A 15,513-nucleotide genomic window follows, 5' to 3' on the forward strand; every position below is an offset into this window, starting at 1 on the left:
TCACACAGGGGAGCCGGTGTGCCGGTTGGCAGCCTTGGCCAGTCCAGCAGTGGCGGCAGCACTTCCCCTGCTCTCCCTCGCCAGCAGGAATTGGCCTCATCGGGGAAAATTGAAATGGAGCGTTTGCTATAAATACCACTAATCCTTCATGCTGGGGGGAGCGTGGCGCACACAGGGGCTGGCAGCACACAGTGCCAGGGGAAGCCGCACGCTAGAAATTAATTTAAATCCCAGCACTTCACCCAGCCAGAGAAACCCTGGGCTGCTCCAGCTGATGCTCCTGGACCTCCTCCTCTCAGCGGCCTGCCCCAATACTTAAATATTAAGAGCTTTGCCCCTAAACCAGCCCTGCACCAGGGTTGTCCTGCTTTGTCCCACCTCTGCAGCCCCTCTGCTGTTGGTGCAGCCCTGGGTGAGTACAGGACTGGGGGGTCCCGCTGCACCCCAGTGGGGAGCGGAGACCCACAAGTCCCAGGAGAGCAGGAGGGTGCAGGGAGCACAGCAGGAGCCTCGAAAGCCCCAGGCACAGCACCCTGAGCAGCCGGCAGCATGAAGGAGGGGCCGCCACAGATGGAGGAGCCCCCAGCTCTGTCCTTGTGCCATCACTGCCACCGGGGCCCTGCTCCGTGCGCAGGGGAGAGCAGGATGCCAAGGCTGTTGCCACCCCTCGCAGCTCTGCGCCGCAGTCAGTGTCCGAGTGCTGTCTGGCAGCTGCAGGCAGGGTGAGTCCATGACAGCCAGCCTTTCAGCAAGCATTTAACCTGCTTGGCCACAGCACATCTGCCCACTGGCATCCTTTCCTGCTGCACGGGAATAGATGCACAAGCCTGAGGCACAGCCACAGCCAGGGCCTTGCTCCCCAGGCTGTGCTCCCCCAGCCTCAGGACTTCTCTTCAGTTTGGGCTACACTTCCACACTAACTGCTTTGTGGTCTCTTCGCCCAGTCTCACTGGTGTCAACTGTCCCGTCCCAGGCAAAGCCAGCACACACTGTGCATCAGGAAAGGGGCTGCTCCAACAGCAGGCTGCTCTACAACATCTAACAAACTTGCTGTTGGATGGCAACAGCATCTTTACTTCCCACCTTCTACAAGCGCGTCTGGCGTGTGGTTGAGCTCAGACATAAGCAGACACACAACATGGCCTGCAGCCACCACCAGCCTCCCAAGTGACCTCCCAAGACTGGAGAATTGACACCCCATTCTAGAGACAGAGGTGGGGGAAGGAGCCAGGAGAACCCTGCCCTGTCATTTCAGGGCACACTCAAGCCCTGTGAGGGCTCAATTCTGCCCAGTGAGCCCCTGGCTTAAGGCAAGACGCTTAATTCACAACTGCCAGTTCTACACAGACCCATTCGTCATTTAGCAAATCATAATTCACCTCTGTTCCTCTCCAACTCCCACCCAGGGCCCCTCTTTCACTCTGCAGGAATTAACACACCCACGGCACAGAGCCAGCTAATACTACAGAAATTTTCTTTTTTTTATTATTAACACGGAATGTTACGCTGGTCCTGCTGGCATCTTGCAGAGATCAGTCCCATGTCCCAGCTCAAACAGGCTGCCAGCCACCTTCTGACAGAGACACATAAAACCAGCCAGTCAGCCTTTTTTTTTTTTTCTCAAAAGAGAAAATTTGCCTCAAAACCTGCCAGAGGGATCTGTAGTGCACGGTCCAAAGGCTTCAAGCTCACAGTCTGAGAATCCCTCTGGTTTCTTGTGCCTTCTTTTAAAAAATGAGGAGACAAAAAACATAAAAGCAAACGGGGACTGAGCCTGCCCTAGCTTAAAAAAAAGACAGTAATTTTCATGCATGTTTTAAAAAGAGAAAGGGCAGGGTCTCAGAGTAACAAGAGCAGAGAGAGAAGGCAGCCAGGCCTACAGGGGCAACTGCTGCACACTCCGGATTCCACTTCAAAAAGAAGGTGGTGAAAGAAGGACGCAAACACCCACGCACACGCCTGTGCACACTCACCCCCACACACACGCAGGGTGTCTCATTATGCATCAGGGAGAGAGAAATTATCTTCCTCTTGGGGTTTGCGGATCCAGCTGCCGTAGCCCATCTCTTCCAGTGTGCTGAAGAAGCACTGCTTGGCTTCTTGGTACGCCGTGGCTGCCTCCTTAGCATCTGAATACACCGAGAGGTTCTGCAGGTCTTTGCAGTTGTTCTTGGCACATAACTGCTGGAACAGGGCAAACATTTTCCTCTTGGACACACGAGACACCTCTAGCTTCGGCCTGAGAAGGAAGACAAATGCAGCAATGAAGGACGTGATGCTCAAAAGAGCAAAGAGGAGCAGAGGGCTCAGGGAAAACCCCACAATTGGATGCCTGCAAGATTTCTTGGCTCAGCAAGGCTCTGTTGTAGGGGCCGGGCTGGGCAATATTTTGTTTTGCTTCAAGAGCACTCGCTCACGTCAGTTTGAAATGCCTCTCTCCAACCCTCCCCACATGTAAGGTGCTGTAAAAGCACAGAGTGTACTCTCGACTTCAGAGCTGCCCCCCTTTCCCCAACCAGAAAAGCAGAGTCAGGAAAGGCTCTTCTTACCCATCTACTTTCCCTTTTGTGCCATCCAACACTTCAACTTCGCTTTCATCAGCAAGACACCAATTCACCGAAGACTCCTTCGTCTTGCCCGTCTGCCTTGCAGAGTCGTATACGCTGACTCGCCCAACCTGCGTAAGAGGTAAGAGGGTTTCTTAACGCTGGCCCTGCTGCACGAACTCACTGGTAAGGGGAGCCTCTTGCCTCTTCCATCCCCTGCAGGCAGGGGTTCAGCTCATCCCAAACTCCTGAGAGCAGCAAGCCCTAGGTTCTTACTAAGCTGAAGGCTACGGGGGTGGCCTTGGTCTCCTTATTCCCAGACCAAGTCATTCCCACTAACCCGCAGGCACTGTGGGATGACACAGAGGGGGCAGGTTTCTGGCCATTAACCTCCTGACCCTGGCTGGAGAGCTTCTGCCAGGTGACCCCCCTGCAGAGCACCTTGGTGAGGCCCAAACCCAAGGGCAAAGGTGGAAGGGGGGGACAGAAGGATGAAGAGGTGCCAAGCCCACACTACCTCAGGATGGTTAATATGATACGGAGCCTGGAGCTTTTCCTGCAGCACGTTCCCATCTCTTGCCACGCGGCAGCAGATTGCACGTGTTAAATGACCCTGACTGTACAAGTAACCTGTGAAGACAGACGTGAAGGCATTAGGAAACAGGAACGGCATGGGTGATGGACAGGCCAAACCCCAAGAATCACAGCACTTCTCACAAGCTCCAGAAAGCTCACGGGCTACGTGTATCCCAGGTGTGTAAGATGAAGGTTTATAGACTGCAACATTTCTCACCAAAGACACAAATGGGCAATTTTTGTCTCGCCCTCCTAGATCACATGTGCCTTCTAAAAATCAAGAACCTTGGAGAAAAACCCACTCCACCCACAGCATAAAATCCACAAACTCCCTTTTCACTTCCAAACAGCACAGCTCTGCCAAGAACAACATTTCAGTCTGTTACTCCTACAGCCTCCACAAACAAGCTTTTCCATCACTTGGGGAAGGGAGGTTACTTGTCACTGCAGCCCAGTTCTAAGGAGCAGGGCAGCACATCCATCCCAGCCCAGAAAGGATGGCAGGTCTCATACCAAGTGTAACAGAGCTGAGATAAACCGGTTCTATGAAGTGTGACAGCAGTGCTCCTTGCAAGCCAAGTATATTCCAGCGTAAGATTTTGTCACTGCAGGACATGGTTCGTAACCGCTCCCCATGCTGGATCCCATCCCACGTGGGCACAATGTCACTCGACTCCACAGGAATGGTACCTTCCCCTGCACAAGAGAAGAAAGATTTTCCGTAGAGTCAGATATTCAATAACTCAAAACCCCATCAGCAGCGGCACAAGAAACTATCTTCTGTGCACAGGTATGGAGTGACCTCTGGAGTCAGTCTGTCACCAGGTTCTGGGAACATTTTAGTATCACATGAAAAAGGGAACTCAGTACTGATTACAGACAAGTCATTTTAACATGGCTGAAGCAGAATGAAATACTGCTTGAAAGGGAGGTCAGAGACATAGAAGCTTTGCAGCAAACTTCAGCTGTACTCTTGCTAGTGCAGCAGTCCAACAGACATAGTTGGGAAGGAGAAGGGACTCTAATGCCCCCATACCTTTCACCCACCTCCTTTGGTTCCTGAATGCTTCAAATCCCACAACAGCACCACACAGAGAGGGGTAAAGAAACTCTGGAGCCCCAGAAAGGCTCAGAGGAGAGGACTGGAGCCACCTCACCATAGATGGAGCAAAAGCACTCACCGTTCTCCACCTTGGTCCGTAGCTTGCCTTGTTTGGGGTTCTCAAAGAGAGGCTGATGCTGGGCTGGCCCCACCACGCTTGCCTGATCGCTGCAGGATTTATCAAAGAGTGCCCCGTCTCCACAAGGTGCTGTGCTAGAAAACAAACACTCCCCAGGTTAGCGCTGACTCTCAGAAAACAGCCAGGGCCAGGGGGTGCAATGGTGCCACTGACACTGGTCACTCCCTACACAACCCTGCACAAACCTGACGTAGAGGTGAAAGGTAACACTGCTCTTTATTTTGAGTCTCTTCCCTCCTGCTGGCTCAAAAATGCTCTCTTCTGCAGAGGAAGGATTAGATGGGTCATACTTCATCAGCTCACTATAGAGAAACCTGAAAACAACATCATCACGTCAAAAGGCTGCTTTGCTCCTCAGACAAGGAGCACTTCAATCCAACCACTGCCCATGCCCAGGACAGGCAGGGTCCCAAGCTCTGCCTCTGTCGTACCAAGTCACCTGCTCCTGCCGCATGGGAGAGCAAAGACCAGGAGCCATGGCTGAGAATACTTGGAAGCCAATGAATAGCATTTGATGCTACAAAAAAAGGCATGAAATCAAGCACATTTCCTGCCATGCAGAGGACACACAATAGAAAATAAGCATTCTGTCAGGTGAGCAGAGGGAAGCGCTGGCAGGAGAAAGGAGCCTGGCTGGCTGCTGCTTGCATGCATATGATCCGAGTGTGAAGAAGACTTCAAGGTTGTTAACCTAGCACCTTTAGTCAGCACCAGGTTTGCACATTAAGAGTAAACAGCCCCACGGGCACTTGAATGCAAGTGGTATTATTAGTGCAACCCCACGATCTGTTTACAATGACTGGGTCTTTTATGGCTGCTTCTGTCCGGGGACAGAGAAAAACCCTGAGGTCTCCAACATAGCATCAAGGACTACAGAAAAACTGCAGCTTCACAGAGACTCCTCAAGCAGAGCCTGTGCAGGGATTTATTTTGCAAGGAAAGGTGGAGCTCACTGTTCTCGTCTCTGACAGGCTCTGCTGTGCCAGAGCAGCCCAGCAGCCACAACCGTCAAGATTAACAGCTGAGACAGACAGTGAGCAAGGGTGCAATCCTCTGACTTTACAGCTTCCCAGGGACCTGCCCTCAACACCTTCCAGTGCTGAGGAACACACCGAGTATAATGGCAGCAGGCAAAGGCTTTAAGAAAGCAGCTGTCTTTGCTGTTCATAACTGGAAGGGCAGACATTAACAAGGCTAGTCCAACTTCATCTCACTTCAGTTTTTTTTTAAAAAAAAAAAAGTGCCACACTAAATGTTTATAAAGAGAACAATTGTGCAGTTTAGTTGGGAAAACCCTTTCCAACCGGTGAAAAAGGATTTCTGACTTACCAATGCAAACACATTCGATATGTTTTCCTGAAGCCTTCTACACCCAGACCCAGAAAGGCCAAAAGGGGACCTGGCCTGCAGATTCCCCAGCACCTTGGCTCAGAGAGAGCTGTGCTCAAACTGAAACAGCGTGTTGTGCGCTGGCCAAGCAGCCTCTGCAGGATGCTTTATTTTAAGTACGTCACATGCAGCCCTTGAGCTCTTGTCAAGTTTCCAGTTCGGTACTAATTTGGGCACCATTCAGGCATGGCCCCTTCTTATCAGAAATAACTTCCCTCTATTTAACAACACATGGGTAAACAGTAGTGTTAAAGGATCACAGCCTCTCTCAACACAGCGAGGAACCGTCACAGTGACATCCCTCTAGAATGGGTCAGCAACTCCGGGCAAGCCCCTCTCCCTCTCCTTCAGGTTTCCCCTTCTCTCACCTCACAAAGCCTCTTCGAGAAATGATTTCTGCATGACAGTCATTCACTGTCTCCCCTTTCAAGCTCAGCTCCTCCCCTTTCACGCAACGATTACCTGATATAAAAAAAAAAAAAAAAAGCAAGTGTCGAAGTCAACACACAGCTTCACAGAAAGAGGGAGGGTTTCATCTTACTTTAAGTTTTACTTCTTTGGGCTCCTGAGCAGCAGCAGCACCCTATTGACTATTAAATCATTATCCTGATCCAAGCAGTTAGGAAAATAAAGGGACAAAGAGCACACACTACTTTAGGGACAGCAGAGACTTAAATTGCCACAGGTTTAGGGGCAGTGTCCCTTCCTGAGTGCTTTTCAGCCCCCCACTCCAGGTGGAAGCATGGCAGCTAACTAGGAAGGGAGCTAAGGTACATGCAGCTGAGATAAGCTGGGGGACCTTGTGTGGTACAATGCGAGGAATCCAGGCTCTGATGCACAGACTAGCGCATAGCAATGCAAGCAAAGATTAAGAGCAATACAGCTGCAGGCACATTTGCTTTGTTTTGTCTCTATAACCAGATCACTTGTGACGCCACACGAGCCCTGGGAATGTTTCTTGCCCTCTCTGAAGAAGCCTACAGCAACAGCCATTCCCCAGTCATAGCTGACAGGGTATCTAGTGGGGAAGTGAGAGTTCAGCTTACGCTGGAAGAAGCTGTTCATACCCGTTCCGATGCTGACCACTGCTCCCAGGCCCTTATTTCCTTTCCGCATGATGACGGCAGCCAGGATCTTCCGCCCAAGCAGACTGTGCTGGATGCGAGCAGTGAGGGTGTTGAAGCGCTGGTGGCTCAGCATAGCCATCTGATCATGTAGGGTACTACCACTCACAGGGAGCTGGAGCAGGGACACAAGACCAGGATTGCCAAGAGATCATGAGTAGGTCATGGAACTAAACAGCTCAAGAAGTAGCTAACCTGAAGCACGGCTATCCAAGCAGAAGGCAGGAACACAGAAAACATGAGCCACAGGCAGCACAATTTTGGGTTGAGTGCATGGATGCTATCGTGTGAAGGGGTGGGTGAAGTTCTTTTAGGTATTTCTGGGAAAACCTTGTCCAACACTTTGAGTTCTGCTTTGAGCACTTTGATCATTAAGAGACAGCAGCAAGCTGTCTTCCTGGCAGCAAGCAGAATGGGCTGAGGAATGGCCTCCCAAGATTGCCAGGGGAAACTCCCATTGCAAAGGAACAAAACCCATCTTGCCTGTTCCCAGACACTCAGCCAAGGAAATCTGTTACTGGCTTTGGAGGAATTCCTTCTCTGGCTGCCTGTGAGGAGACTGCACAGTCACTCCCATTGCAGACGGGCACTTGCCTCCTCCAGCACTGCTGACTGACAAATCCTCCCTGATGGCTTTTCTATTTAGAGCCACAGCTGCTGTGCTCAGCTGTGCAGCCTGGAACACAGCTTTTAAGAGATCACAAAACTCTGTCATTTAAAGCAGCACAGGTTTGGGACAGTCATCCTGACACAACCAGAGCTTTGCTCTTATCTGATGCATGAGTTTTTGAGCTGACACACAGTTTTTAATGCAGCATGAAGGGATTTGGAAGGAGGAAAAAAAGTCACAGAATTAAAAATTGGCATGTTCCTGCTCCACCACAGGAACACACTTCAGTAGCTTGTGGAAGAATCTGATGATAATTTAGCCCTAAAGCAAGAGGGAGGAGTATGTCTGTGCCCTGAGGAAACATCTAACCCACTTCAAGAAAATATCAGCTTATCTATACCTTCAGAGAACAAAGATCTCACAGTTGATCTTGAAGGCATTTTTCTGCTGGACTGAAAGGCACAGGACAGGCAGGGCTACAAAAGAAGTCCCAGCTTTGGAGGAAGGGGATTTACCTCAGTGATGTTCATCCCTTCCAGGCGCTCAATCTTCTCTGTTTCCCCAATCAGGACTCTGAGCGCTGCATCAGCTGCCTCCTGCTTGCCCTGCTTTTTATTGTGTGCAGTTACAGCTGGGAACCAACGGCCTCCAACCTTTGCCTGATAGACAAACCTATAAAGACAGTAGCGCACCTCTGAGAAACCAAGGAACCTACAGATTTCAGACTAGTTTTTAAATTCTCTCAGTGGAGAGACTAGAGGAGTAGAGGTAGCTTATTGTCATCCAGACATAAGGTTTGGCAGAGGCAGCAGCTCAGCCTGTTGCCATCTCAAACTGCATCAGGAATTTTCTCCAGGACAACAGCAACAGTGCAAAATTTCCTCCTGGACAGATGCAGCTACTTACTTGGGGTCATGGGGAGGTCCTGACTGGTCAATGAGTTTGAACTCTGCAGCAAACCCATTGGAGCGGGCGTATTCCAGCAGGCCACTGACAGGATTGACATTAAGGTATTTGATGAGCTCCCCAACACCCTTTGCTTTTGCCACCTTGGATTCATCTGGAGTGGCGATCCATGGTCCACAGCTGTGCATGGACTGGTCACCATGGGGCTTCACAACAGGCTAGAGCAGAGTTAGACAGGAGAAGGCTGTTAAATACTGAGCAGTTGGTATTACCGCAGGCCAAGGGCACTCAGCAAACCTCTGCCAGAGCCAGCACATGACCTTGTGGGGTGAAATATGAAATAAAGGGGAGGGGACCCAACCCAAACCACTTGGGTTTTATAAAGAAGCTCTTTGTACCTGTTCAGGCAAGACATGGGGTACAGACTCTCCAGAAAGAATCTTCACAGCAACTTCTGCTGCCATTTGCTTCGCTCCCTTCTTGCTGTTTCCTACCACAGCAGGGAAAATTTGGTCACCCATTTTCACACAGTAGCTGAACCTGACAGGACATTATAGCATATGAAAGGTGTTAAGCATAGGCATCTCAATCTGTTTATTATCCCCTTCTCCCAGTTCAAGCTAAATCCTTCTGGGTTATCTGCAATTTAAATCTACCACAATGGCCCTAAATACTCCCAGTAGAGCGCTACCAGGTAGGGTACAGGACTGGAACCTGTTCCTGGTCTGACAGAAGAAACAGCATCCTTTCTCTGAAAAAGGGCATTGGTTTTGGTCTCTTTCTGGAGGCAGATGTCTTGGAGGGAGGAGCCATGCCCAGACTCCTCAGATAAGAGGAGCACTCAGCTAGGCCAGTGACGAGTCCAGGAACGTGCGTAGCATGCTGAAGAGGAAGGATATTAAAGAAAGGGTTTCTATCCTCCCCAAAGCTGACAACAATATTCCATACCTAGGATCATGAGGTGGGCCCTCCTGAGAGACCAGCTGGAATTCAATCGTGTTCCCTGATTTTTGTCCGTACTCCATTAATATGCTGATAGGGTGCTTCCCAGGAAGCAAGCTGAGATGAGCTGGTGCAGATGATGGCTCTGGCTCTGGATGCAAAGGCTACAGCAAGAAGATAGACGAAACCAGTTTCAGACTAAACACTGTTTGACCAGCCTCACAAGTAAAGAAAATAAGACTCACCAGTTCCGGTTCAGAGTTGTCAGAGGGAAATGCCTCTTCACATTTAATTCCACCGTGTCTCCCATTCTCTGCTTCACTCATGAGGACCTTCATAGCATTAGCTGCTGCCTCCTGTTTAGCGAGTTTTTTGCTCCCTGCTTCTGCTGGTGGGAATCGGCGCCCATTAATCACTGCCTGGAACTTAAATCTTTGAAAGAGAAAACCAAAGAGGTAAATTGAGAGACAAAAGTGTGGTCTTCTCAGAGCAAGCAAGTAAGACTGCTCTTGGAATTCAAGTGAGAAGGAACAGCTAGCTCCTGGCTGGGAGAGCAAACCCAGGCTGCCATGTGCAGAAGACAAAAATACCAAGGGTGTCCCGACAGCTCTGCATCTGGGCCTCGTTTCATCGCATTTCCAGAGCTGTTCATGACAGAGGAGCAGCTCCAGATTTTGTTCTGAAGGAACAGGATGAATTGCCTTGTTCCACAAGTGCCAGAAACATGTAATGGCTGTATGCAAAAAGCAGTTCAGTTACGTCCCCTTCACAAGGATGAAGAAAGTTTAAAAGCAGCCTGTGCTGTTCCATCTGCACCTAGTCATTCGGGGTCACTCATCCCTCTGGCATTTTCCCTGGCTATCCAGTGCCTTCACACCATTTCAGAGAGGTGCTGCCTCATGTAAACCTCTCACCTTTGATATTTCTCTCTCCTCCCTGTGAACTCTAACAAACACAGCTTCTCTTTTGTCCTCCAGCCCTATACAGAGGAAACCTGCTTCCAACAAGAACGGGTCAAACCAGATCTGGAGAGGGGTTATGGGGCTGAATCCATTCAGATCCCTCCTTACAAAAAAAACAGACAAAAAACCTGGGACTCCATCTTTAGAAATTAGGCCAATTTTCCTGTCTAGCGGATCTATTGACATATTCCACTGTGGCACATATGGTGCTTTTCACTGTCTCGCTGGTGCTCAGGAACAGCCATGATTTTGCAAGGGGAAGCGGGACTCCAGAGACTGACTCCACAAATCCTAGTGTCACGCTACGTGCTCTGCTCACGGAAGCCGCTCTGACCTGCTATACCACAGAAACGTCCAGAGTGGGTTCACCTCATCTGACTCAAGATATCTGCACCCAAGCACTTTGTTCTGGGCTCCCTTTATACCACTTCCAGGGTGACGGCATCTTGAGAGGTAGCTTAGAGATACCAGTTTCCCCCTATACAATCAAATTGAAAGCCAAGTGATTAAATCAGATGGGACCTAGCTGAAGAGATGAATCCCACCTTCACTGTTCAGAATGAGGTGCAGGTTGCCAAAACCGGGCTCCTGTGGCTAAATTTTAGCCTTGTTATGTTTTTTTTAAGCTGCTGCAAGGAATCAACCAGGCTAATCCTTCTAAAAATGAAGTAAACATTAGTGAGCAGGCCCTTCAGGACAAAGTTGAGTGGGTGAAGTTAGTTGAAGTCAGATCATTTTGAGCAAAAAGACAGCTCAGGAAAAGCAGGAAATTTTCTTACCGTGGCTCGTGAGAGGGTCCACTCTGCTCCAGCATGGCAAACTCACAGTGCTGGTATGTGTACTGGGAATATTCGGTAAGGCCACTCACTGGGTTCTTCTCCTGACAAGCCATCAGTTTCTCCACAGGCGTACATGGGAAAGCAGTTTCAAACTGGGCAGCGTAACTGGGGGAAGACTGGGAATTCATGATGGATTCTGACTCATTGGGCTGCTTTTTGATAGTGTTCAGATTATCTGGGATATCATCTGTGGCCCACTTGCCATTTTCAGAGTTATCATAGTTACTCAAACTGGAGAATCCAGGCTTAGTGTCCTCAGGTGGGGCTGCTTCCGTGTCACTGGCATCGCTCTGATCAGTTTGCCCCAAAGGCTGCTGTCCGTTTTCTATACTTTCTTCTTCCGATGTTGTCGCTGCTGGTGAAGCTACAGTCATCTCCTGGGGACAAGAAGGAACAGAGGAAGGTGGAAAACCTGATTCAGGTGTGGGATCTGCCGTCTGCATTACCACGCTGGCCTTCAGCCTCATCTGCATCCGCTCACGTTTCCTGTCTGTCAGGGACCACCGTGGGGGGCTTGTGTTCTGCTTGTGGACATCTCCCAGCTTTTCCAAAGCGCTAAGAAAGGCATTAACATCCTTGGCCCTTGAAAACCCAATGTTTTTGGCAAGGTTGAGAGCTGTTGTTTCTGCCACGCTGAACAAGTAGTTGCAGATTTTGTCCTTTGTCTCAGCCATCACGGGGTCAGCGTTTCCTGAGCCAACGGCACTCCTCTCTCCTCCTCTGCTCTCACAAGCTGGACCTGTGCAACCACCACTGTGGTCAGCGGGGCTTCTTTCTCTCCCTGTGCTTGGGCCAGCAATCCTCCACAGTGGTGGCGTCTCTTCACCTTTGTGCAACTTGCCTTCTCTGAAGAGTTTATACAAAATGCGGTTGACCTCTTTCTTTTGAGTTTTAAGTTTATGTGCGAGATCATGAACTGTACAAGTCTTCCCCTCCCCAAGCTTCCTGAAAATATTCAGAATTTCTTGTTCACAGTCTTGTCCAGCAAGAGACAGTCTCTGGAAATTCAGCCTGATGGCGTCAGAATCTCTCTCCGAGGTCTCCTGATGACGGTACTGAGGAGGGCAATAACGTGGTGAAGTCTCTACCCACGGACGCTTGCTGGAGAACCTATGCCACCCTCCTCTACTGCAGCTGGGTTGCCATCTCTCTGCAGGAGCTAGTGCCGCAGGTTGCACGCCTCTAATGTGTGATTCGTCGCGCGATCCCTGTCCCTGAAGCAAACAGACTTCAGCATCCCGCTCTGTTAGGAACTGCTGGTGTAAAAAGGTTTCCTGATTAGTTTCTCGTGGGGTACGAGGGCGGTTAAAAAAACCTTGATTAGTGCTGGGGCAGTTACGTCTTGACCAGGTAAGATGTGAGCCTCTGCCTCGACCAGCGCCTCTGTTCATAGCGCACTGCTGGAACACACGTGTGAATCGGGCTGCTTGCGTGCCAGAAGAAGGGGAGCTGCAATTCACTCTGCACTCTCCCGTCCTGAACAGGTGCCTGCTAGGAGGAAAAAACCACAATTCAGAACCTATTTACAAAACTATAGGATTCCAGAAATGCAGTTTAAACAGCTTCCCTGCTACTGAGGCATTTCAAGCATCTTCACCTCGTCAAGCTTTCCTGTTTTCTACTGAGTCTAAATTATTCATGTAAACACAAATAGCAAACTCTGTGTCTGCCCAGCACAGAACCCAGCAGTTGGGAATCGCAGGCAAAGTTAACCACAAGAAACAGCTTTCATAAGAGCAACCCTCTGTTCCCACTGGACTGAATTTCAACCTAGCTGCACAGGTGCGGTTTGTCTGTTCATGATGCCTTCTGTTGAAGGCTCACCTTGCGCTTCAAAACACAAGTGAGTTTCACTCCTCTGCCCTGAGGGAGAGAACCACCTCAGACCCACTTTCCAGTTGGAGAAATGGGGGCACAAGGAAGTAAAGCAGCACAAGGAGGTGAAGCAGCTTGCACAGTCACACAGGACGGAGCTGCAACAGGCTTGTAATGGTTTTCAGACTCATGGCCACAAAAGTCTGAAACCCCCAAATGTCCTTTGCTTCCTGGACATTATGTGACCTGTAGAGGTAAAGCACCATGCCACAGGGGAAGTAAATCGATAACACACAGAGAAATTGGATAGGTGCGCAGCTGGCAATGGTATGAAAAGTTTTTGTAACCGCAGCCCAAATTTAACTCATATCACATGCAGCTGTGCCACCCCCCTCGGGTACAGGATGTAAGTCTAAGCTTTTAATATGCTTTTTAAAAATAAGTAACCCAGCACAGGATATATTCTAGTTCTTTGACAACAGCTGGTTGTGAAATGAGTGGATAAAAACATGCAACTGATACCTGCTGCTAGGTACCCGTCCTACCTTCTTCCCAGTGACCTCTTTAAGCCACCTATCTTCATAAAGATAGTTTTTCAGATGCAAGTCTTATCTTCATAAAGCTCCCTATCTTCATCAAACACACCTCAAGGCCAACTGAAATTTCCCTTTCATTAAACAAGCTCATTAATGGGCCCCAACTGCACCCAGCTGCCACCACCGTGGCTTATTTTACCAACCCAGACAAACACGGGCTCCACGTGTAGTGAGGAGGGTTCCCCCCTTCCCAGCTCCGGGGGGCGGGGAGGCCACTGCCCCCCTACTCAGTGAACTCGTTTTAAAAGTGACCCCTGAGCCAAAGGCAGGACAGAAATCCTGGCAGGCAGGAAGAGGGGTTTTTTAAAAATGCTCTTACCTCGGTCTCATCCATACACCAAATTCCCTTACTTTCTGAGAAAATAAACGGAAAAAAGAAGCCCCGAGCCGCAGATCATCTCCCGGAGAGAGGGAGGGGCGGCTGCAGGCTACCAGTCACCCCAGCAAGATGGCTGCGAGCTCCGTTTCGGTTTCGGTTCCCGCTCCCGTAGCAGCCGCCCCGCCCGGGGCTGCCCCCTCGCCCGGGGAGCTCGCAGGGAGGGGACGCGGCTCTTCCCGAGCGGGAGGCAGGACTTGGGGCTTTCCAAAGTACCCTCGGCTTTGCGAGCACTCAAAGCCCCGAGCTTCCTTCCCAGCGGCGGCCACAGCCAGGCCTGGACCGGGAAAGCGAACGCCGGAGGGAAGGAGGGAAGCTCCTTCCCCCGGTCCCCGCGGGGACTTCCAGCCCCGGCCAGCCACGGGCTGCAGCTGTTCTTCCGGTTTGGAGAGGTTGCCACCTTAAACTAAACCGCAAAAAAAGATCCCAGAGACCAAGGCACGTCCTGCCCCACACCCGCGGCCCTTCCCCGAGCAGAACCACGACGGGCCAGCACAGCCACCCCGCGCCCATGCCGGCAGACGACGGCTCCACTCGGCCTCGACTGGGCGAGGCCCCCCGAGGCCCGAAGGCGCCGTGCGGGAAGGCAGGCTGGGCCGCGGCTACCGAGCCGGCTCCCGCAGGCCGGGACTCAAGGAGACGAGCGGCACCGACGAAGACACTTTATTCCACGCGTTCTGCCTGCGAAGCGCCCGGGGGAGGGGGCAACCCCTCCCTACCGAAACCCCGGCCCCGACAGGGCCCCGCGGCTGCTGGGACACGATAACGCCGCGTCCCCGAAGCTTGCGGGGGGCTGCCGGCGCCCAGCGCATCCCCCACCCGGCCCGTGTCACCAGGCCCGACGGGAGTCGCAGTGACACCCGCGGACCGGGGAGGCAGCTCCGCCCCGCCCAGGAGCCCCGTAAGCGTCCCCGACGCCACTGAAGGCCCGATGGGGCCCAGGTTTTAGCGGCGAGGCGAGACCTGGAGCCGGGCCTAACTCCGCGGTCGTCGCCGCCCCCCCCCCCCCCCCCGCGCGCCCTTACCCCCTCTGCTGCCGCCGCTGGGGCCGCGGCCGGCGCAGGATGATGACGCATGAGCGCCCTCCTGCGCCTGCGCAGGGAGCCGCGCCACCGCCATCTTCCCTCAGGGCAGAGCGCGGCGGCCATCTTTAGCCAGGGCAACGCGGGGCTGTGCCGCCGCCGCGGGCCAAACGTCGCCTGGCTCATCCGCCCTCGCCTGCTCCGCTGCGGGAGAGGCTGCACAACCCAACCCCTCCTCTCCCCTCCCTCGGCCGGGAGGCAGCAGTCGCTCCCGCTGTATCCCGGGGCACCGTCCGCCACCGCGGGAGCAGTCGCCCGAGGCAGTGCATGTGCCCCAGCCCCAGAGGGCCGCGCATACGCCCTGCGCGCCGACCCGGGGTGTAGGGAGCCCCCGGGTTTGGGGGGTATCGGGTCGGGGGGGTGCCATCCTTCCTCCGTGGGCCCCCATCCCCGATAGCCCCACCATCCCCAGTGGGCCTTCCCATGCCCCGCGGGGCTTCCCCCCTTCTCCGTGGGCTGCCCATGGCCTGCAGGACCCCTGTTCCCTGCGGGCCCTCCATGTGTGGTGG

The 15,513-nt window shown here is 52.0% G+C and overlaps 1 protein-coding gene across 5 annotated transcripts; it reads right to left on the reverse strand.

The window, feature by feature from the left end:
• Positions 1-1,453: 1,453 nt before the first annotated feature.
• On the reverse strand, positions 1,454-15,245 carry ADAR (adenosine deaminase RNA specific). Of its 5 annotated transcripts, none has more exons than XM_052795321.1 (15): positions 14,948-15,245; positions 11,076-12,626; positions 9,580-9,766; positions 9,341-9,498; positions 8,791-8,932; positions 8,393-8,610; positions 8,002-8,158; positions 6,820-6,991; positions 6,121-6,214; positions 4,549-4,677; positions 4,304-4,437; positions 3,636-3,818; positions 3,064-3,176; positions 2,550-2,677; positions 1,454-2,239 (listed from the first exon to the last, which is right to left on the reverse strand). In XM_052795321.1, exons 2-15 carry the CDS (start codon positions 12,524-12,526, stop codon positions 1,999-2,001), a joined length of 3,507 nt encoding a protein of 1,168 aa, XP_052651281.1. In that variant the 5' UTR covers positions 12,527-12,626; positions 14,948-15,245; the 3' UTR covers positions 1,454-1,998. The 5 variants fall into 5 exon arrangements, with proteins under 5 accessions (XP_052651281.1, XP_052651282.1, XP_052651280.1 ...); XM_052795322.1 differs by having other exon boundaries at positions 11,076-12,623; positions 14,948-14,971; XM_052795320.1 differs by lacking the exon at positions 14,948-15,245 and adding an exon at positions 13,866-14,890 and having other exon boundaries at positions 11,076-12,623.
• Positions 15,246-15,513: the final 268 nt, after the last annotated feature.

Source organism: Harpia harpyja, chromosome 9 (genome assembly GCF_026419915.1).
Source record: "Harpia harpyja isolate bHarHar1 chromosome 9, bHarHar1 primary haplotype, whole genome shotgun sequence".
Classification (NCBI taxonomy): Eukaryota; Metazoa; Chordata; class Aves; order Accipitriformes; family Accipitridae; genus Harpia; species Harpia harpyja.

Coding starts and splice junctions, on each gene's coding strand:
- ADAR (XM_052795319.1), bottom strand. Junction 9,499..9,579: donor ACAACTCTGAACCGGAACTG/GTGAGTCTTATT, acceptor TTCTTGCTGTAG/CCTTTGCATCCAGAGCCAGA. Junction 3,819..4,303: donor ACGGACCAAGGTGGAGAACG/GTGAGTGCTTTT, acceptor TCTCTTGTGCAG/GGGAAGGTACCATTCCTGTG.